The following is a 24,171-nucleotide window of genomic DNA, read 5'->3' as shown; positions in this document are numbered from 1 at the left end:
ATAATTTATTTATGATTATTTAATGTCTAGTATAATTTAATCTCTGATGTGAATGACTTACTGGCTACTGCTTTGACTTCCCCTTTGTTTATGTCTAGTGATGCATACAGGTTCAGGTCGGGTTTAATCTGTTTTAATTTTTTTAAATGTAAGTCTAAATTTATTTCGGATCCAATTCGAATTTAATATTTATCATCCAAACTCAATTCTCATATTATATTTATGTTGGGTAGGGCTGAATTTTGAACCTACATAAAAAAAATTAATTAAATATAAAAATCAAACTTACACTAAAAAAATGGACTAATATGGAATCGAGTTCAGACCGACCTTTTGAAAAGAAAAATATTCGATCTGGTTCAAGGAGGTTGGATCTGTATGGGCCGGGCATCTACCCGGCCATGATCAGCTCTAGTGTTGGTGATGCCTGCCCATGACTTTGACACTCATTAGGCACTCTTTTTCATTCTTGAAATTACGTTCTTATGATGTGATGGCCACAATAAATTTGTGAGGAATTTGTACAAAACACTCTTTTTTTTAACTTATTTGTTCTAAATACCTCAATTTCAAAAATTTATTTTTTTACTCTATTTTTCTATTGTTTTTATTTGTACCTCAATTAGCAAAATAACTTATTTGTATTTTTATCCTCCTACTTTTAAACACACTGATTTTTCCTTTTTTTTTCTCTTCTTTTTCTCTTTCCTCTTTCTCCTTTTTTTTGTTTTTTTTTTCTCTTTCCTTTTTTTTCTCTTTTTTCTCTTTCTTCCTTCTCATTTTTCCTTTTTTCTCTCTCTTTTTCTTCTTCTCTCTCTTCTTCTTCTTCTTCTTCTTCTTTTTCTTCTTCTTCTTCTTTTCTCTGCAACTTTTTTTTTCTTCGTTTTTTTCGAATCTGCTTTTTCTATTTTCCACATTATACAAATGAACTCTAAGACAAAGAAATTTGAATAAAAAAATAGTTTAAGAGATAATATGATGGTGATAGATGAAAAATTCTTCTTCTTCTTCTACTTTTTTCTTTCTATGTTGTTTTAAATTATTGTAGCATCGTTTTTTGGAATTTTTTACAACAATTTTTTAAAATATCGTAATGTTCTTCATTAATGATATTTTGATCTGGTTTTCAAATGTTTTAAATTAATTTTAGAAATCGTTTGAAACTGTTTTATACTGTTTGAAACTGTTATTTTTTAAAATGTTTGAAAATATTTTTTAGAAACTGTTTTAGACTGCTTGAGATCTTTGGAAACGGTTTGAAATTGTTTTATACTGTTTGAAACCTTTGTAAACGGTTTGAAACTGTTATTTTTTATGTAAACGGTTTGGAACTGTTTGATACTATTTGAAACTGTTATTTTATAAACTATTGGAAAGTATTTTTTTAGAATCTGTTTTAGACAGCTTGAGACCTTTGTAAACGGTTTGAAACTGTTTTATACTGTTCGAAACTGTTTTTTGAAACTGTTATTTTTAGACTGTTTAAAAGTGTTTTTTAGAAACCGTTTTAGACTGTTTGAAAACTTTGTAAACGGTTTGAAACTGTAATTGAAACTGTATTTGAAACCGTAATTGAATTTAAGCGAATGAAACAGTTTGCAACTGTTATATAATTTTTATTACGTTTTAAACTATTTAAACATCTCGAAATTCTTTGAAACCTAATTAAACATACTAAAACTGTAAAATAATTCGATTGAAGAATTCTATATCCTTTTTTTTCACCGAATCCACAGTTTTTATTGATAGTAATGTATGAATTTAAGTAATGAAGCATTAATTCGAAAATATCTGACAGAATATTGAAGAAGAAATAGTGAAATTTGAGAAAATTTGAGATCTGAAAAAAAAAAAGATGAGATGAAAATTTTGAGGAGAAAGAAGAAGTTTGTTATGATAAAAACAGGTGTAGTAATTTTTAGGTATAAAAACAAATAGGGTAGGGTATAAAAATAAATAGCTGACACAGATAGGTATGTAAGTCAAGTCCAAATTTTATGGTAGGTAATTGCTAATACTTTTCTTATTTAGGTAATTCTCTGTTATCTCTAAATTTGTTAATGATACAAAATTTGACCAATTGGAAAATATTAGTGAGATCTTAAACCATTCTCTATGTGCTATTGTATTAAAGAACCATCAGTAACATTGCTTACAACACCAACCATGAAGAATTTGACGAAATCGGCCGGTTTCATCAATTAATCGGCAACCAACGAGCTATTCGACTGAAATAACCTTTAAAAATTGAAAATCTGGCCAATCAGATTGGACCGATAAAACTACACCGAATTGACGATTACAGAGTTTTTAAACCAATTGAACCGGCCAATTTCTTGATTATTCTGCCTTGAATTTCTCGGCATTTGACAATACTATTTTAAATTTTTTATATATAACTTTACTTAATAGGTTCAACCTGCGGCCGATCCAAGTTTGATTTTTAAAAGATTTACACCAAACAACAAATTATCTCTACCGTTCAAACTAGACCAAATTATTATTTAAATGAACAAATTATTCTAAAACACCCCACATATGTCATAGTTCACACTTCGATCCCTTTTATTTAAAAATCAAACGATTTAGTTCCTCATTTTTTCCCGTCAACATTTAGTCCTTCAACCCATTTCCGATATTAGTCAACCGAGCCAAAGTACCAAATCAAAAAAAATTAATTTTAGACAAAAGATGTGGTCCCCCGCTTTTGTTTTTGTCTACGATTTCATCCCTCAAGTTTTAAATTAATTTACTCCTAAGTCCTTTAACTTGGTTGACTAACACTAAAAATAGACGGAGGGACTTAATTGTTGACAACATCAAAAGTGAGGGATCGAATCGTTTGATTTTCAAATAAGAGGGACCAAAGTGTGAATTATGACAAATGCGGGGGGCTTTAAAGCAATTTTCTCTTTTTTGATTTAAATTTTTACATTTTTATCAATTACGACAATTTTTTTTAACTTTGCAATTATTTTTTATAATTATGTTCAAAATTTTAAATTTTATTTTTAAAATCTAAACTTTTGCGTGTTTTATCAATTGCAACCAAACTTTTGTAGCAACTCTTTTTAAGAAGTTAGACAATATTTTTTAAATTTTGATGGCAATCTATAAAGGACGTAAATGTTTGGATTTACACAATAAAATTCAAAATTTTGAATACAATTGCAAAAACAATCTTTAAATTGGACATAATTATAGAAATTAAAAAATTTGATCGCAATTGATAAAAGACATAAACATTTAAATTTTAACAATTTTGCCTTTATATTACGTCCTGTGAGGTCTCTTAGCATGTTTGATTCATGGAATAGGTGCGGAATGGAATAGTTATTCCGTATAAAATGATAATTATTTGTTTTGGTTCATGGAATAGGTATTCCAAAAAATTGTTATTCCATGATTTTGTGGAATAAACACTCCTCTCAAAAACTAAAGAATGGCTACCATCCTTTATGGAATAATTATTCTATTACATGCTATTTTATTCCATAAACCAAACATGGCCTTATAGAATACCAGAACAAATGAATAAAAAATACTATGTTAAAAAAGAGTTTAACAAGCAATCTTCATATAGAAGAAGATGAGTAAAGAGATGTAATATATTCCACATGTTGTATGAACTTATTATTCATTAATACGAACACAACAATCATTAGCACTCCTATAAAATCACCCCTCTTATTCTGCATAAACCCCACAAAAATAAGTAGTTGACAGAATAATTAATGAAATCAGGACCAAAAAAACCACACAAGCTATCTCAAGTTTAACTAACTAATACAATCACAATCAACACACCAAACTCTACAACGTGAGCACTTGCACTTTTGTTGTCAGCTGAGTGCAAGGCGCTGATCCAGTTATGCTTCAAACCAACTAGTCTTTCTTTATTAGTAGTACTTGCTGTCTCAAGTTTCTATCCTTCAGTTTCGTAGCTCTCCGATCTTTTACGATGTGGGACATTTTCTCTATGTACATGATCTCGATGGAAAAGTTAGAAACAGTTCGAGTCCTCAAGTCATATCCAGGACGCTTTGAAAGGGTCAAATGCAGCTCTCGGCTGCGACGTAGCGCTTATTGTTGTGACGCACAACCAACGACTTGCTTACTTTTCCTTCCCACACAAAAACTACGTAGAAAGTCGTTTACAAATCAATTGTTACTCTCATCCTTCAACTCTACAAGAGTTAAGTCATTTCCACCTTTCAAACTTTCATTTACACAATTCGACATGGTTTCTTCTATCAGCTCCTCGAAAATGGATTCACCGATCTCAATGACCATACTTTCACTATCCCATCGAAGGTCCATCCATGATCCAGTTTTAGCCATGTCTTTCTTGACAATCTGCTCTAGCGTACGAGGCAGTGGCAAGGGGAGGAGATACCAATACACTCCTTCCCAAACCTCGTGTATAGCGTTTTTCACATCCGGACCACGTCGGACAATAGGTTTCCCAAATGACAACCCGAGAGGGCAACCAAAATATCGACCATATACCTCCATAAGAACCTCATTAATACAATCAAAAAGAAGCTTTTTGTCGTAGCAAAGCTGGTTGGGAAAGAATCGCACCTCGTCACATACTGATGGGTCGAGAATTGGGTCTGAGGAATTGGACATGGTATAGAATTCATCCCAGTCCACTTCAGAGGTTTCTAGAACTTCTTTTATGTACTCGAGTACTGATTCCTTGTCTTGTATAAAAGCTTTTAAATGAGTTCCGAAATCTTCAGATAAAGAACCAATCTCTTCAAACTGAATTCTTATAGGTTGCAAAGGGACCTCAGCTGAAGATGTAAGAATGAACTGGTATTAGCTCAAGCACCATATTATGAATAAATTCAAAATAAATATTGGAAAGTAAACTTCTGTTTGACGGCCTACCAGGTTTAGATCTGGTGCTTGTTGGGCTGATGTCATCCTCTATGAAAAGTGGCTCGAGAACAGATACAGGACTTGGCCGGTCTGTCACCTCTGCAGAACCCTCCAGATCATCATCCTTCTTCGTGATTGATGAGAAGGATGGAGATGGTGATAAAGAGCATAGAGATTCGATTTCTTCTAGTGATTCCTGGAAGAAGAGAACAAGGCAATTAAGCAATAATGATATAGAATTCGGTAGAACTAGCATGGACAGAAAACCAGTAAGTAAAATTACAAGTTTCAAGATTTTGTAACAGTCTTTCACATCGGAAGCTTCGGACAATCCACAATTTTGGTCATCTCTGCTCGCAGAAGACTCGCTCAGTTCAAAAAGAGATTCCGGGACATCAATTTCTTCCTGGACTTCAATTTCATATGCTTTTACAATTTCCACATCACCTGTAAAATTATGAAAGGCCTAATTATTTGATGTAAAACCATAATTAATCCATGAATCACCAAGTAGACTATCAAGAAAATAAAATATACCTTCTGATGCCATCCCATCGTCGATGGAACACGAAATTTTCTCCAGTTCAATGTCTTGGACAACTTCAGTTGAGCCACTAGCATTTGGATCCAAAGCAACTTCTGCCTTAGAATTAGCACTTTCATCAGAAACACAAATATCAGTCTCTGAGTTTAACGTCATACGACTAAGAGGGCTGACATTGTTTTCTTGTTTCTGAAACCTGTCATTGGCAGAGAGTATCATCTGTGCAGTGACAAAATTTTGCTCCCATACTCTTTCAGGACTGCCAAGAGGAGAAAAATTGTACTCAGGAGGAAGAGAGAGTATCTTCCCAAGTGTTTTTGGAACCTGTCTGCTTGAAAAATCCACATCCGAACTCCCAGTAGTGAGCATCTCAGAAAGATGTTTCTTGGCTTCAACATAAATATTAGATACTCTTTGCTTAGGATCATTTTCACAATCTTTCAACTTGTCGGTCTTCTCACCCTTTTTGACACCTGCAGAAGGCCTTGCCATTTTTTCAATGAAGAAGTGGTCTTTATTTAAAGACTTTCTGCCAATATTCTCTTTATATCTTTTGTCTGTATCTGCCTTCGCCCGATGCTTGTTAGAAAGTATCTTGGAAGTACCATTATAAGCCACTTCTTGTTGCTCTTTCCCCATAGCTTTGATTAGCTTTCTTTTAATTTCAGAGAAAAAAAAGTGGGCACCGGCTCTTTCATCTGGTCCCTTATTTCTAACCAGAGGTAGAGTCTTTGGTGACGGCTCAACAGTTCCTTCACTTTCAGGCTTTTCCACACCTGTAGGTCCAGGCTTTAAAATTACAATCCTATTCAGAGCTTGAGAAGCATTACTTTCGTCGGATGAAGTTTTTTCAGGAGTTTTGGCCTTCCTCCTGAAAAATTTCCGCTGTTTACTGCGGACAACCTCATCATTCTGATTTGAGTTATGAACCTCCTGATTTGACAAGTTAGATGAAACTTCATCTTTCTCTACCTGAGCATTCAATAAGTCTTCAACATACTTCACCATTCCGGACTTTAGATCATGCAAGATTTCCAAAGATAATTCCTCATCAGAAGTTAAGTTCTTTAGTGCATCCTTGAGCTCTCTTGAAGGGTGGATGTACCCCTCACCACTATCACGTTTCCCGTTGATAAGCCTCTGTCTTATAAAAATTTTGATTGCCACTCTCAATTTCTCTTGAAACTCGGGATTTTTATGCTCTGACTGGTTGCGAACATCACCATGGTGGTCTTGTTCTAAGCCACTACTGTTATGGATCTGACGGCAGAAGTCTTCCATCATATCATCTATGTCAAGACAACTAGCAGATTGCTTTTCTAAACACTGAAGGCAAGGCTTTTCACATTCCTCCCTGGCAGCATCCAAATTTTCTGTATATATCTCACAACTTTTTGTGCGACTCCTATTTGTTCTTTTGCGGTTTTTCCTTTTTTGACCTCCATGTTCTGATTGTGACTGATTAGATTCCACTTTAGCACAATGCATCACCTTCTTTGAGTCTTTCTCACAGAACATCTCGTCTTCCATAAGCTTCTTCACACTTAGCTTACTAGCATCAGCTGCCACAGTCATTATTTCTTCACTATCCTGATGCATATAATTACCAAGTAATGTAAAAAAAACTGAAGCATATAAATAACATGAATTAAGTTCAAATCATAAGTTAACACACTTACAACAGTGCCTTCAGAATTTTCATCAAGATTGATCAACATTTCAGTCTTATCTGTTGCAAGTCCAGCAGCTGCAGAAAGAAAAAAATGTTGAATTTTCAATTTAGAACATTGGAAATATTTGGTCCTTAAAGTGACAGTGATAAAATTAATCTGTAAAAATGCTTAGTCTTTAGTTTAATATCATGTTCTAGCATGTTAACTAGATTACTGTCATTCAACAGTACCGTGCACTATTTATTGACTCCCTGAATCCACTTCAGTAAAATGAAATTTAAGAAACACGGTAAAATGTGTGCTTGTAATCTACACCATCCTTTCTCCTTAAAAGTAAATCTTCTCGCTTGCTCGTATATTGGAATTTGTGAATAGTTTTTCAAATTCATTTTGCTTTAAAAATAGATTTCTTACCAGCAATATGCCTGGTCCCACGTCTCTTATCTGAAAGCAGCTTATGTGTTGATCGACCATGGCGGAAGTCAAACATACTAATGAAACCCCACATGCAGCCAGATTGGCCTCTCTCTTGTCGCACAGAGCGTTTCTGAGATTTCTTTGCCATGGTGAAAGTTTGAGCTGCTCCTTTTACTAAACTATGCTTTATTCATTTCAATTTCTTACTAGTATGCCCACCTGAAATCTGAGAACAAGGGGAAAACATAAAAATTACAATCATAGTATATCCATAAGTTATGATATAAGTTTTTTTTTCTTTTCAAAACTCCACATATATGGACTAACAAGATACAAAAAGGTGTATTTCTTTTATCTATAAAGGTCTGAAAATAAAAACAAAATGGATTGTGGATTTCAGTATCATTGCATGCAGCATACATCAATTTACACATCTAACATCTAATGAAATTGACTATTAATGCCAATGCTCGCAGTGGTCCTCAATAAAATGTTTAATAGTCTCCAAGATATCACTATCAAATTTTAAAAACGGAATAAATCATAAGATGTAAAACAATAGCAAAGCTGGTTAAAACGTTTTAAATCTTTACATGATCAAACTTCTCCCCTTCAACAAAGAACAATAAATGAAGTTTCTACCCATAGCTCTCCATCAAAGATCATAAATTCAAAAGCACACTTCAATAACCTTCTAAGAACACCATTTCACACTCTTCAGCATTCAGACAAATTCTTGTTCTTCAAACAAACTTACATAACTATTTCCAGAAAAGGTAATGAAATCGAATCCGAAGTCGTCGCCGACGACCAAGGTTCTAGATGACACAAGAAAAGTGAGATCAAACAATTGAGTGTGATGATCTAATCCAAACTATTACAGCCTCTCAAAGTAAGATCTGATTCCCACTTGCATCCAAGTCCCAACTGTACTTCAAATAAACACAGTTTTTTGTTCCCTTGTCCAGAAGCAAACATGTTATCCAACCAATTACACAATTATTATTATTTTAATGATAGAGCAAAAAATTCAGCTATAAGAACACGTGAACCATCAAATATTTTCAAGTAAAAAACAAAACTAAAGAAACAGATTTTCATGTTTGATATTGAAAATTGGCATATATTATATAAATTTTGAGAGAATCAAATACCTCAAGATTGATAAGAACAAGAACAACAATGCAGCTGGATTTGCTAAAACCAAAACTTCCAAATTCAAGAACTGAAGCTTCCTCAAATAAACATCAACCTCAACTCAAACCACTCAGCAAACATTATCCACAATAATTCTTAACCAGTCCCTGAAGTTTCTCACTTGTTCAAAAACAAACTTTACATAGATAATTTGATCTTGATCTTCCCTTACACCAAATAAAATCCTTGCCTTTGAAGCTCAAAAGTGGATCAGGACTCAGAATTTAACCAATCAAAAGAAAAACTTTTGCCACCAATTAGACTATTATACAACAATAAATAGCCAACTAGTTGACATCAAATCCAGAAAAAGCATGATCTTGGCCTTGTAATAATGTCAAAACTGATGCAAAAATGATGACTTTTTTTTTATATTTCTATCCCAAAAACTGCCAAATAACAGCAACAAGCTCAGTTGCATCTAAATTAGCAATGAAAACCAACCAGCCAGCCAGCCTTTTCTCAACACATTCATCAAACCAACAAATATAGATTAAGCAACAGACCCCTAGATTTTCTCCAATTGATAAAACCCTCCAAAACTATATAAAAACAGATCAAATTTCAATGAAATAAGGTAAAAATAGGCTCTTTATTTAATTTTGGTAAGTGGGTATCTATCTAACTTTTGACAACTAAAAAGTGAGAAATTCTCACCGACCCTTTGAAATGGGCAGACATTAAAGACTGTAAAAAAAGTATCTCAAGGAAGAAGAAGAAGAATACTTGACAGTTGGGTTAAGAATTGAAGGTGGACCCAAATGCAAATAAAAAAAGCTTGGTATTCAAGAAAAGTATATATTTTTTTCTTCTCTGTAACTCCATGTTCAACAATAATCATCAAAGTCACAATCTTTTTTATTTCTCTCCGACAATTTCTTTTTGGGTGTTTGTTTCTCTCTCATCGTTATGGTTTGCTTTAACTTTTTTGGTTTCTAGAGAGAGAGAGAGTGGTTTTATGGGTTTTTCTGAGGAGAGAATGGAGAGGCATACATGCGCAGAACTGAGACATTGATGGTAATACGTTTTTATCAGGGGTGTAATTGTAAGTATAGTTGAGTGTAGGGAGGTAATTGTAAGTATGAGTTGAGTGTAGGGAAGTGATTGTAATTTGGGTTAACGGAATCTTGCTGTTGAAGGCTGTGATGGGTGTTTTATTTACCTTAATTGTAATTAATGAGTAATGTGACGGTAGATATTAATAAAGTAGTATGATGTCTATTTCCTAATTAATACTTCTACATTTCCTTAAAAAACGTTTAATAAATCGAACTAAAAAAGAAACAACTCAATTTAGGGTATGGATTTTCGCACTCCACCATTTATAACGGCACTCCACTTTTGGTGGTAAATGACTTTAACATCCTTCATTAGATATCATTTATTACTTTTATACTTTTAAAATCTCACTCATTAATAGTACTTTTATTTTTTTTAACTCTTTGGTTCCAATAACTTTAACATATTTTGACACATTTTGAACTTTTTTTATCTTATTTATTTATTTATATTTTTATTTAACTTAAAATTAATAATTTGATACATATATTTATATAAAAATTATTTATTAAACTATATACATAGATCACATTTTATTATTGTTTTCATAGAAATCTATAATTATTTGATATTTTTTAAATATAATTTTTTTCTCGAATAATTAAAGGAACTTTAAATAGATTGTGCATTTAAAAATATGTCCAAATAAAATTAATTTTTATATAAATTTATTATTAATCTATTTTTATAAAAACTTCATAATATTAAATTTAATTTTTTTACTAAAAGCATATGTAATGGTATCATATATTTATTACTAATTTAATTTTATATAATAAATTATTTATTTAAACACCATAAAATAATTAATTTTATCATCATCCTATAGTATTAAATAATTAATCAATGTACTTTCAAATAAACATACAGCTAAAAAGATGAGAAAAAGATGTGAGGGTGATGTAGTCAATATGAAATGTATTGGAGTGTGAAAATCAATTTGAGGAGTGCGAAAATCCCCACCCCTTTTAAAATTATGTTATCATTCCATCTAACATTAAATATATCTTTTAACATATTTAATTCATCTATATAGCTGATAACTTAACTTATTTATAATGAATCAATATTAAAAAGTTTAATTACTTAATAAGGAGGTCAAATTTATAATAAATTTATAAAAATTATATAAAAATCCTAAGATAATGTATATTGATAAATAAGTATATTCACCTAAAAAACGGAGAGAGTATTAATATATTACATTTATCACTAAAATTTTGTTTAATATATTTCATACACCCTCATGTTTATAATATTTATCGCATTTGAGATAAACTATAATATTTGTTACTTTAAAATATAAAAAGAGCATTTACTACTATTTTTTAAATTTATTTCCATCAATAAATAATTTAATGAGATTAAAAGGGTGTATCGAATTTAACAATAATACAAATAATTAATATGGAAAATTCATTTATTTTTTTGTACAAGGTCCATGAGGTTTTCTGAATGGGTCTCAACTATGAGGCGGCACCTTTAAGCCTTCCACATTCAGACTAACCCCACTCGAGCCGTATGTAGGTCCCTTGCGGGAAGCAAACTCCGATCCTAAATTTTAAATGGCTACATATATAAGTACGGTTCGAACTCGCGACCTCACTTAAAGTAGAAGAGCGACTTACCAACTCATTTACGCCTTGGGGTTAATATGGAAAATTTATAAATACATATATAAATCAAGACATATTTATTAATCATCCTGTTTTAATAAAATTGCCCACTTTCTCTATATTAATTTTGTCTAAAAGTTGTTATCAAAAAAAAAATTGTCTAAAACTCCTTAATTAAAATTCACTATTAAGCCAATATTTATTGCTATTTCTTGAAATATATAAGCTAGTGGATATTAAATAAGGATATATTAAAAAAATAGAGGAAAAAATATAAAAACTTATAATACTATTTGTATTTTTTTAAAATTATGTGATAATAATAAAATATACAATTTTATTTAAACATATGATATTTTTTTCATCTATATGAAATAGCTAAATGCGCTATATATGAAGAAGTAATAAATGATATCTAATGAAGGATGTTAAAGTCATTTACCACCAAAAGTGGAGTGCCGTTATAAATGGTGGAGTGCGAAAATCCATACCCTTTTAAAAGGCTGAATAGTTTACTAAAGTTGAATGCTTATTAGTTTAATAGATTGATTGCATCCAAACCCAACCTTTTTGGTTTAATTATATTTCAATTATTCAACTATTTAATTTGTGATAAAATTATTAAAGATTAATTTGATAGAAAGACTGTTTCATGCTTCTTCTTATTAAAATTCAATTTTCAAAATTCAATGGACATAATAAAATAATAAGATTTTTGGAATAGTTCATCAATGCCTGTAAAAAACAATATCAAAACAATAAAGAATTATAAAAATATCATTTTCATCAATTTTTTGATAGCATAAAAGTCAAAATCAGCATAAGACAATGACTAATCCCATGTTTTGTCGTCCAAAATATAAAAATACAAATTTAAATATTGCTTCCAACACTACACGAATTGTTTAACTGTAATCAAAATGTATTTATTTGTTTTCTCTGTTAATTTAATTTTTCAGAATTTAATAAAAGGTTAAAATAACAGTAATGTAGCAAAGTTGTGCATTGTCCAGGAAGCTTTAAATTAATTAAATATTTAATGGTAGGAAAAAAAGATGAAACAGGTTGTTAGAGGAAGATAATAAATTCGTTGGCTTGTTTTTGACATAATCACTTTTTTGTCAAAATGCTATTATAGTGGTAATGATAGTTTTGTTTTCGAATTTACGTCTGCAAATTACCCTCTCCTTTTATTTGAAAAATTCCTACTCTTAATTTATACACATATTAAAAAAAATCCTATAAATTACATATTTTATTTATCTTTATTAATTATACTTTAAAAATATATATATTATATCGTATAAATTAGATTAATTTATTAAAATAAAACTAAACTATAAATGAATTTCTTTAAATTGAATATAAAAATAATGATAAAAAGACTTTTTAAATAGAACGAAAAAAGTTTTATTTTATTATTTAATTCGGATTAGCTAGAGGTATAAACAAGTTGAACTACTAGAAAATTGTTCTAAATTAACTCAACAAAAAAATTTAGGCAAGTTCAAGCTATTTGAAATTCATCTCGAATGATAAAAATGTATGTTAAAGCTTTCTACGCTCATAAACTGATGATTTGTATTTTATTATATTGATTTTTATATGAGTAAAATTTAAGTGTACATCAATTAAGTTGATCAAAATTCATATTTTATAGTAAAATTTTTCATTAAATATGATAAATCTTTGATATTTTTTATTACTAAATTAGAGTTGAGCTCGAATTCAAATAATTTAAATAACATTTAAATTCAAATTCAAATTTAAAATTTAAAATTTAAATCCATCTAACTTCGAATTCGAATTCGGATTTATATCACACATTCGAATTCGAACTCCATTTGACATATATCAAATGGTTTTTTATTCCATAAACTATGAAGTATGGAATATTTTAACAAATACTAGTAATTTGCCAATGTACGGCTGGCCAAAAGAAGGCAAAACCCATCTACAGGTCCTTGTACTATATCATTTTTATTTAAAAAACCCTTGTACTATTTTTTTGTTCTTCCGGTCCCTCTACTTACATAATTTTTGATTTTCAAGTCCTTTTGAGGGACTAGAGAAATAAAAAAATTGTAAGTAGAGGGACTGAAAAAAACTAAAAAAGGACCTGAAAATAAAAAATTATGTAAGTAGAGGGACCAGAAGAATAAAAAAATAGTACAAGGGCTTCTTGAACAAAAATGATATAGTACAAGGACCTCTAGATGGGTTTAGTCCCAAAAGAACGAGCCAACCATCCACTAACATTTCTTACGCTCCACCAAAAATGTTGGCTAGCCAACCTTTTGTTTATTTTGGCTCTTAATGATATAGTTATATGTATGTTATCGTCATATTGTATGTTTATTATCCAAGTTGGCTCTTAATATTATCATAATATTTGTATGCGTATGATAATTATTTTAAGAGATCGTAAAATAATTTATAAACTTTAAACATGCTTTATAATTACAACACAAATATTAAAATTTCATAAAATTAACCACATGTTTTTTATTTTTGCAAATCGAAACACCGACTCATCTTTCGTTGAAAAAAGGTCACTATCTATCAAAACAATATATATTAAGATGTTTATACCAATAATTTTTTATCTGAAAATTTATGACGAATATTGTTAAATTCTAAAAATTATATTTTTATTGAAAAAATACGTTAAAATTCGTAGTTCAATATATATTTGAACCATATTTTTATCATAAGAGGTGGCTCTTAGTGATATATATATTTATTTCGACCAAGAATGTTTTATAAAAATTGATAGGAAGAGGCTAATAATCACCCATGACCCCTGATTTTAGGGGTACCTTACAACAAATCCCCTGATAAAAAAAACGATAAATAAACCCCCTGACGCCGTCATTTTTAGTCAACTAACATTTTTTTTGAAAAAAAAAAAATTGACAGCGCAACGTCAGCTGCCACGTCACCAAACTACCCTAAAACATTAAAACACCCAACCCAATCTAAAACAACCCAATCAAATCTAACCCAACAAAATCCCTTCACCCTAACCGCCACCCCACCGTCCTCCGGCCACCACCACCACCCGCCGTCAAGGCCGGAAATTTTTCCGGCCTTCTTTCTTGATACGTTCTTCAACGAAGAACAAATCTGAGTTGTTCTTCAACGAGGAACAGACTAATTTTCCGGCGATGGTTGGAGTGGCGGCGGTAGTTGGGTGGTTGGGTTGGTTATTGTGGTTAAACAAATGGTTATAGGGTTGATTTATTTTTTTTGTCTTTTTCTAAATTAAATTAGGGGTATTTTGGGTGTTTAAAATTTTTAAAGTCTTTCGCTGACGTGACGCCGTTAGAATTTTTTTTTAATTAAGACTGACAGTTGACTGAAAAAAACGGCGCCAGAAGTATTTTCGTCATATTTGGGGGTTAGGGGGTTTAGGTGGCGCCGCCATAAAAATTAGGGGGTTTACTGATCGTTTTTTTTATCAGGGGATTTGTCGTAAGATAACCCTAAAGTCTGGAGTCATAGGTGATTATTAGCCATAGGAAGATAATAATTTTGTTATTTTGAAAATACCCCTTTTTGCATAGAAGGAAGAAAATAAATAAAAATAATTTTGTCATTATAATTTTTTTACTCTGTTTTTATCACTTTTTGCTCTAAAAATAACACCGACCAATTAATATTTGAGTTTTATCGTATTTATTATAATTAAACTTTGAAGTTAAATATATTGTGAATGATAATAACAATATATTCTTTTATCATATGCGATCATGCCGCAAAACTTTACTATAATTGAAGCTTAATGAAAAGGAAAACATATGTACATCCTTATTTTAATTCTCATTATGAAACTTTTACAAATAATAATTATTTTTTGGATTAATTCATTTTTAGGTTTCTAAATTATACCTATTTTATTCATCCTGTCCTTAAATTTCTTTTTTGTCCTTATCTGATCCTTCAACTTAGTAAAAAATCATTTTAAGTTCGTTTGATTTGTTTTTTTTTTTATATATATACAGATTTTATTTGTCATATAAGCTGCATTGGAGGCGCCTAAATTGTATTTCTTAGTAAAAAAACCTAAGATCGACGAAAATAACTTTTCATTATGTTATTTAAAAGGAAAAAATTATATAGTTATAAATCAAAACAAAACGACTTTAATAGAAAAAGGATAAAACTTTAGGAACTGCTTATCAAAATTACCCACATATATGCTAACATAAGCATTGTGTTGGCCACGAAGGAATTGTGAAGCAGCCCGGGACTAAAGAAGATCAAATGAAGCAAATAGTTAGGTCCCCGCGAAATAAAATTGTTTTCAATTGGGTCCACTTATTTACCAAACCTAATGGCGACTTATTGGAACCACTAAGGCCCATATGAGACAATTCATGTTCTTTACCTTTCACATTTTAACACTCCACTACCTTTTTGGTGGATATTTTTGAATAGTCGGCAAGACATTACAATAAGTAAACAACAAAGAAAAAGGAATAAGAACTATTTTAAAAAGAAGAATATATTCTTAAAATTAGCCTATCTACTATTTCTTTTCTTTCTATTTTCAAATAAATTATTCTATAATAAGCTATTTCACATCAAATGATAAACTAATACATAATTTATTAAGGAGATCCTGAGTTGGCTTCGTGATGCGTCTTACGTCATCGTCGAATCCGATGTAGACGTGATTTCAAATATTCTTTCGCCTCTGAAGACGGGAACCGATGTTCTTATAGATAATTATGTTCGACTTATGAAGTAATGTAGTAATTTTTGTTTTAATTTGTAGGACGATCTACGAACACTGTAATACATTCTCTTGCGCATACATTTTGTTATATGTCCAGTCAGTAGGATTGGTTTGATAATTGTTCAGCGTTTTTTACTCGTGCAATTGATTCTTTCTTGGTTTAGTAAAACTTATACTTTTTCTCCAAAGAAACATAATTTACCATTTTTATTTAGGCTTAATGATTTATAAAATTCAAATATTTACATTATGGTAAATTCTAACAATTTTTTTAAATATTAGCCTATTTTATATTTTTAACTTTCAACTATAGTCATATATAAAATTTAATTGAATTCAGCCATTTCAAAGTCTTTTTAAATGTCGAAATTTTGTTGTCTTTTGTAATAATTTTTTAAAAATAACTAGTAATTAAATGCTAAATAATTAAGCTTAAATTGACATTTTTATAAGATTTTATTAGAGTTGACGTACTCATTGATTTGTTTTATGTCATTAAATCTTTTATTTATAATTTATATTTATAACCAACAAGTTATAATTCAAATTGTATAAGTGCTGGACATCAAACTGTCAAGGTCATGGGTTCTTTTCCTTCCACAAGCGCTCCTCTCTCTAATTATTAAATTAAAAAGGGGCGATGACAAAAGTACCTAAAATTTTAAAAATATTTATAAAAGTACCAGTAAACTTTTTTTATTTACAAAAATACGACTGATTTAAAATTAATTACAAAAGTACCAAAAAATGAAAATTAATTACAAAAGTACGATTTGTATAATGTCGGTATAATTATGGTATAATTTTGGAATACTAAAACTATAAATCAGATAATTTAAAAATAATATTTGGTTTATTATTGGTAAAATTTCAGTATATTTTTGGTATATCGATTATAAATTTTTATATATTTTTTCTAGTTAATAACATGTATATTTTTTTTATATGTACTTTTCACTATAGTTGGTAATGAACTAGAGAATTTGTATATTGTTACTATAATTTTAGTATATTGTTAGGTTAATATTTAGTATGCGATGTGGTGTAATGTTGATGTAATAATAAAATTTCAGTATATTTTGATGTGTACACTTTTGGTATATTATTAATTTAATTTTTAGTATACGATTTGATGTAATTTTGGTAAATTTCCATTTAATATTAATAAAATCACAGTATGTATAATGTCGGTATAATTTTGGTATAATATTGATATAATGTTAGTTTATTAGTATACTGACATTATACCCACAGTATACACCGTATGTTTGATATTATTTTTTATTTTTTTGTACTTTTGTAAATATTATTAATATTTTTGTAAATGAAAAAAGTCAACATGTAGTTTTGTAATTATTTTCATTTTTTTTGGTAAATGGTGTAATTTCCTCAATTAAAAATGTATATTTTTAACTTATACAAATCACCCGTCATTTAATTTAGAGAAAATTAGGAAAAATACTCTCTTTTTAAAAATAATAGGATTTCCTACCTCAAAAAGGAAAAAATAGAGAAAATACCTCACCCTTTCACTATAATTATTTTTTTACTCTAAGACATATTTATATTATAATTATACCTACTTTTTATTATTATTTTACTCTAATCATATTTCTTTTACTCTAATCATATACTATCTGTCACTTTTTTTTCTCTTTCTCTTTCCTTTCTCTTTCTTCTTCTTTCTCTTCTCTGCTTTCTTTTTTTTCCGCCATTTTTTTTTCTTCTTCTTCTTCTTTATTCTTCTTTTCTTCTCCATTTTTCTTCTTTTTTTCGTCATCGTTCCTTCATCGATCCGTTGTCGCTTCGCCATCGTTTCGTCGTTGCTCCGCCGTTCTTTCATATTTGATTTTAGCGATTTTTTTTCTTAATTCGTGGTGATAAATACAATTCATTTTAACTTTCAGATCTAAATAAATTAATCTTGATTTTTTTCAATTTTAGATCTAAAAAGCTGCATGAAAAACGATTTTATGATGAAAAAAACGATTTTCTGCACAAAAAACGATTTTCTGCAAACAAAACAACATCTGATTATCATATGAGTATCACTGCATTATCATCACATTATCATAACACTGCAGAAAAAATTATTTTTTTTATAAAAAAACAGCCTCTGATTATCATATGAGTATCACTGTATTATCATGTAGTTATCATAACATTGCGGGGAAAAACATTATGCATAAAATAATGTTTGATTATAAAATCGTTATCATAATATTATCATATTTCGTTATCATAACATTATCATATGATACCGAGATGATGATATTTATGTATCAAGATGATAATGTTATGATAATATCTATGATTATGTTATGATAAAACAATATTTGATTATCATGTCAGTATCAGTATATTATCATGTTGTTATCATAACACTGCAGTAAGATAACTAGATGATAATGAAATATGATAATGTTATGATAATATCTATGATTATGTTATGATAAAACAGTATCTGATTATCATCTCAGTATCAGTATATTATCACGTTGTTATCATAACACTGCAGTAAGATAACTAGATGATAATGAAATATGATAAGATTATGATAATTGGATGATAACGTGCGCAAAAATATAATTACATAAGGATTTATGATAACCAGATGATAACGGAGTAAAATCATAAATATTTTTAAACCCAGAGTAAAAACATAAATCTGAAAAAAACGTGAGGTATTTTCTGCAACTTTTATGTGTTGAGGTAAAATGTGCAAATATTTTCATTTTTGGAGTAAATACCTAAACTTCCCTTTAATTTAAACATGTGCAAATATTATGAATTATAGGTAAAAATTATGAATTACATTTTCTCTTATTGAGTTATTATTCCACGTCAGATGCTGACATGACATAGTTGCTACATCCGATAGTTTGTCCTCATCTTTTTTTAAAGATTCTAAAAATAAAGTTATGCAGCCATGAATATGGATTAGTTAAACCCTAATGATAATTAAAATTAGGACAATCAAGTGTAAACCTTGTCGTTATCTGCAATAGTTAATTAGTTGCAAATTTGGTTTTTCTCCACTATAAGGAATCTCTTAACCAATTCGATTTTTGTTTTGTTCAAAAGAGAGCAACAATTTTGTTGCTGCCTAAATCTGGGGACCATGCACTATTTTAGTGTGGTAAAATAAATCCTAAATAATTCATGTTTGTAGAGAGTTAATATTAATCTTTAAAATGTTTAAAAAAAACAATTTTTTTTTGTTTTTTGTATCTTATAACTCAATAATAATTTCCAAGAAGAATATGTGGCCGAAATCGAAAGAAAGACGGATTTGAAGAAAAAAAAAAGTTGACGTGTTTGATGTTAAGTGTTTAGATTAAAAAAAGAAGAATGGTACCAATTGATTCAAACAAATTGATTCGGGTTTTTATTCTAAATAGCACCTTTTCTTTAAATAAAAATCGGAATAAAAGATTATATTTCAAAGTCCTGCCACACTACCGAGCACTCTGGTGTTACACATAAGCAAAAAACGATCGGAAATTAAAACTACACCTACAAAAAGCAAGATAGGAAAAGATTAAAAATTTATTTTATAATATTTTGAACATTCAGATTAAATTACTGCAAACATGAAACATTGAATTTTTTTTCCACCAATTCCAAAACAAAATTTCAGCTACTTTAATTATTAGAAATAAACAAAACGTTCGAGAAAATATTATAATTAATGGAATATCGTAAATCCAACTTATTATGTTTCGGTGACTATATTTTTCCCGTTCTTTCTTCCAAATAGGATAAGAATTATAGGGGGAGTTATATGCTGTTGTATATTTATGAAAATTCATATAAATAGAGTATGGACTTTTATAAATATGCTATTTTAGTTAGTGTTTGATCTTTTTGTTATTTTAAATTAATCTTTTTTTTTTCTAAATTATATCGAACGAGTTTTTTTAGCTATGTATTTTTCGTCACCAAACTATTAATAAGATTAAAAATGTAATTTAAATTGTTGAATAGTTGGTCATTTAATTATACATAGACAAGCTATCAAGCATATCATCTACACAACATCATTTTCCTTTACTGATAGTCATGGGCTAATAATCACTGACGGTCCTCGACTTTTACCCCAAGCTTCCCTAAACCCCCTATACTTTTAAAAGCTTCCCTAAACCCCCCAACCTTTATGGCGGCGCTCACTCATGGTCCTTATGGACGAAAATACCCCTCAGCGCCGTCATTTTTTGGTGGCTGTCATTTAAAAAAAAAATAAATTGGCGGCGTCATGTCAGCTGACACGTCACCAAAATACCCTAAAAAATTGAAAAACCCAAAATACCCTCAAAATAATATTTGAAAAAAAATCTAACCAAACCTAAACCATCTATTCGAACCCAAACCACCACCCGACCTAACCCACCCGACCCAAACTGACCCGTCCCCTCCGGTCGTCTACTCACCTGAGAAGACGACCCAGAAGACGACCCAGCTGGGTCGTCTTCTCAGGTGAGAAGACGACCAGATCCGGTCGTCTTTCTCACCTGAGAAGACGACCGGATGGGTCGTCTTCTCAAAAAATTCTGTTCTCGCGAATAGATTTCATCTGTTCTTGAGAACAGATCTCAAGAACAGAATTTTCTGTTCTTGAGATCTGTTCTCAGGAACAGATTTCCAAATCTGTTCTTGAGAACAGATTTGGCAATCTGTTCCAAGAACAGATATGGCCGGAGGACGGCGATGTTGGTGGCGGAGAACGGCATCGGCGGCGGCAGGCGGTGGTTATAGGTTGACCGGATGGTTGGGTTTGATTTAATGTGGTTGGGTTTGATTTAGTGTGGTTTGATTAAAATATTTGAGGGGTATTTTGGGTGATTTAATTATTTTTGGATATTTAATGACGTGTCAGTTGACACCTGGCGCCGCCAATTTTCTGTTTTTTATATAATTACAGCCGCCAAATTTTTAAGGGGTATTTTCGACCATAAGGGCCGTCAATGGCGCCGCCATAAAGGTTGAGGGGTTTAGGGAAGCTTTTGAAAGTATAGGGGGTTTAGAGAAGCTTGGGGTAAAAATCGAGGACTGTCGGTGATTATTAGCCGATAGTCATGGTTGTGCAATAACCGGTTGAAATTGATTAATCGAACCGACTTGAATTGGTTGAACCTATTTTTTATATAAATATATATAGTAGTTAAGTTTCTGGATTGTTAAATAAATAACATTAGTTAAGCGGTTCAATTTAGTTTTTATAAATAGAAAAAAAATATCAAACCAATCGAATAATAAAATTATGCTGTTTTGATTAATCTTACACAAATAAACTCTAAAGAAAAGTGAAACCCACCCAAAATGTGTAGGCTAATGCATTATCTAGTGATTGTGTGTTCGAACTCCGACCTCTATAGTTTGTAGTTTCGGCTGATTTAATTTATAAAAAAATACTAATATACTTCTAAGTTCTAAGCCTAACTCTTGCTCATGAATTTGAGTTAAAAATAATAAAATAATAAACTCTAAAGTAATTCACCAAACCAACTATTCGATTTTTTCACATCCCATTATAGCTCCCTCTTTTCAACTTCTTCATCACCTTCCAACCCCGAAAATCCTCCTTTTGTTCACCTTTAATTCTCACCAATTACGGCGAGTCTTGCCTTGCCGTTGGTGCTGCTGGTGTGGTTGTTCTACTGCACTAGTACGGGCGGTGGTGTGAATTGACGTTGATGATAATGTTAACGAGTGATTAATGAAAAAATTGGTTTCAACCGAACAAAATCAACTACAGTATTTTATTTGGCAAATTAAGCTTTATAATAATTTTGATAAGTCAGTCAATGACTAAATTGATCGATGCACACCCCTTAATATGCCAATGAAACTCATTACTGTCTTTTCAGAACAACGACTATCAAAAATTCCTAAAAGTACTTAATTAAATACTTATATTTTTAAAAAGTTAGAATACTAACTTAAAGAAAATAAATACTAAGACATTAAAACAGTAAATTCGCAAGAATTCAAAAGCTTATGATGTAATTTTTCTTATGGGAAAGAGATGGGGGTGGACTAAGGAGCCCTTAAAAGAAAAGGTTTTGCATGCTACCAATGAGGCAGGCAGCTTTTTTGTTGCTTTGTCTTAAAGAAATTGTAGATTATTAAAAGCTGGGGGTCAAGGCTACATGAATCACTCATTTCTAAATCAATAATTTTCCACTCCACCAAATTCATCTGCAACAGATGCACATAATGGTAATGGTAATGTGTGTCCATCTCTTAGCTCCATGACAAAAAAATATAACTTACTATTGCTTTAACCACCTTTGAGAGTGATACTAGTATTTTATAATCAGGGACGAAGCCAAAATTGGAGGCATAAAAAAAAAATAGATAGTTAGAGTCCATGATTATATAGATGAGTAAATTACTCTGATATTTCTAATATTTATAGAACTCGAGAATTGGTAGATAAAAACCAAAATGTAGAAGTTTTTTGTGAATTTTAAGATATATTGATGAGTAAATTACTCTGACATTCCTAATATTTATCATAATTTATATTTGTATCTCTCTAATTTTATGATCAAATGATGCGATTCTTAGATTTTAATGATATAAATAATTAAAGTGTTATATAAGAATCTTATGATTTTACTGTTAAAAAGGAAAGAAAATTTAGCAAATAGAGTCCACAATTTTATTTCTTTATTTTACCTTTTCTAATGCTTTAAGTCCATTTTATCTTTCGAGATTTCAACTATTAGTTCTTACTTTTCCTTTGATCGTGAATATTAACAATTTTTCGTAGACAAAATACTCTAATTATTAACAAAATTTTGAGAACAATATTATTTGATCATGATTAAGAAAGATGTAAATGTGAATTACGATAAATGTTGGGCGTATTATAACAATTTAGTTGATAAACATACACTTTTATCTCCAAAAACAAAGAAAAAACATTTTGTTTTTGTTTTTCTTAACATATAGTTGGTTGAGCCAACACTGCATGTGGTGATTTAATTGACGGTTCTCATGTAATGTCTCCGCAAATATATAGTGTCATTTCGCTACCCAATTTGTTAGGATTGAAAAGCCCTAGCTACTAGTCGTTCAAATGTGTAAACATTGAACTAGCTAGTCCTTTTTGCATAATGATTTTAGTGTCTGGTTTAAGAATAGCATTTGTGTTGATTTTAACACTAGTTTGGTGGCTTAATGGTTCAAAAAAATCTAAAATATTTTTGTACTTTTATAAATTTAAGTAATTTTATCATGATGTAAAAAGTTAACTGTAAATTTAACCAATTTTAATAACTATTCAATTTAACATATATTTTTAAAACTATACTCCCTCCGTTTTTTTTAGTTGTCCATTAAAACAAAATATATTTGTCTCTAAATACTTGTCCATTTAGAATGTCAATGTGAATTTAGCTATTATCTTCCAAATTTATCCATTTTTAATAAATGACTCTATGAGTCAATTTAAAATGCATTTATTAACTAATAGAGTTATATTTGTATTTATTCTTATAATTTAAGACAAAACACCCACTATCTTAATATGTATAATTTTGACTAAATGGACAACTAAATAAAAACGGAGGAAGTAGTTGATGAATTACAAAAATTTATAAATATATTTTTCACTTTCACTTTATATTTGTAAAAATTATGTATAATAAAAGACGTTATATAAGAAATTTTGTGTTAATGCTTAAAATTGGAATGAACTATTATGTAGTCGATGACCAATTGTGTCTTAAATATATATAAAGATTTTCTAGTTCATATGCTTAAGGGTAATTGTTGTTTGTTTATAAAGTTATTATCAATAATAACAAAAATAGTTATCAAACTAAACCTCATCGGTACAACTTACATGACTGTGGCAAGTTAACTTGTACAACTAATGTTGGTGAGTTGGGTTGATACGAATATAAGAGTTTTGGCTGTTTCAACTCCAACCAATCTTTTGAAGCATTGGATGCCCCATCTTCTGATCACCCAATTATGCCTAAATGGAATCCCAATCCCTACACCAATCTCTAAGGAAAAAAGTTGTAT

The 24,171-nt window shown here is 30.0% G+C and overlaps 1 protein-coding gene across 2 annotated transcripts; it reads right to left on the bottom strand.

Moving 5' to 3' along the window:
• Nucleotides 1-3,590: 3,590 nt before the first annotated feature.
• LOC126686378 (uncharacterized) lies at nt 3,591-9,721 on the bottom strand. Of its 2 annotated transcripts, XM_050380417.2 has the most exons (8): nt 8,676-9,721; nt 8,279-8,480; nt 7,519-7,747; nt 7,111-7,178; nt 5,425-7,021; nt 5,171-5,334; nt 4,897-5,083; nt 3,591-4,799 (listed from the first exon to the last, which is right to left on the bottom strand). In XM_050380417.2, the coding sequence occupies exons 3-8, from the start codon at nt 7,667-7,669 to the stop codon at nt 4,162-4,164; spliced, it is 2,805 nt and encodes a 934-aa protein (XP_050236374.1). In that variant the 5' UTR covers nt 7,670-7,747; nt 8,279-8,480; nt 8,676-9,721; the 3' UTR covers nt 3,591-4,161. The 2 variants fall into 2 exon arrangements, with proteins under 2 accessions (XP_050236374.1, XP_050236373.1); XM_050380416.2 differs by lacking the exon at nt 8,279-8,480.
• Between the last annotated feature and the right edge of the window lie 14,450 nt (nt 9,722-24,171).

This window comes from Mercurialis annua, linkage group LG6 (assembly GCF_937616625.2).
Source record: "Mercurialis annua linkage group LG6, ddMerAnnu1.2, whole genome shotgun sequence".
In the NCBI taxonomy this organism is placed as follows: Eukaryota; Viridiplantae; Streptophyta; class Magnoliopsida; order Malpighiales; family Euphorbiaceae; genus Mercurialis; species Mercurialis annua.
This window is presented reverse-complemented; position numbering and strand designations above follow the sequence as displayed.

Excerpts from the sequence above, each read along its gene's own strand:
- LOC126686378 (XM_050380417.2), bottom strand. The coding sequence starts at position 7,669 with ATGGCAAAGAAATCTCAGAAACGCTCTGTGCGACAAGAGAGAGGCCAA. Across the intron at positions 7,179-7,518 it reads TGGGACCAGGCATATTGCTG|CTGCTGGACTTGCAACAGAT; the intron begins GTAAGAAATCTA and ends TTCTTTCTGCAG. Across the intron at positions 4,800-4,896 it reads AAGCACCAGATCTAAACCTG|CTGAGGTCCCTTTGCAACCT; the intron begins GTAGGCCGTCAA and ends TTACATCTTCAG.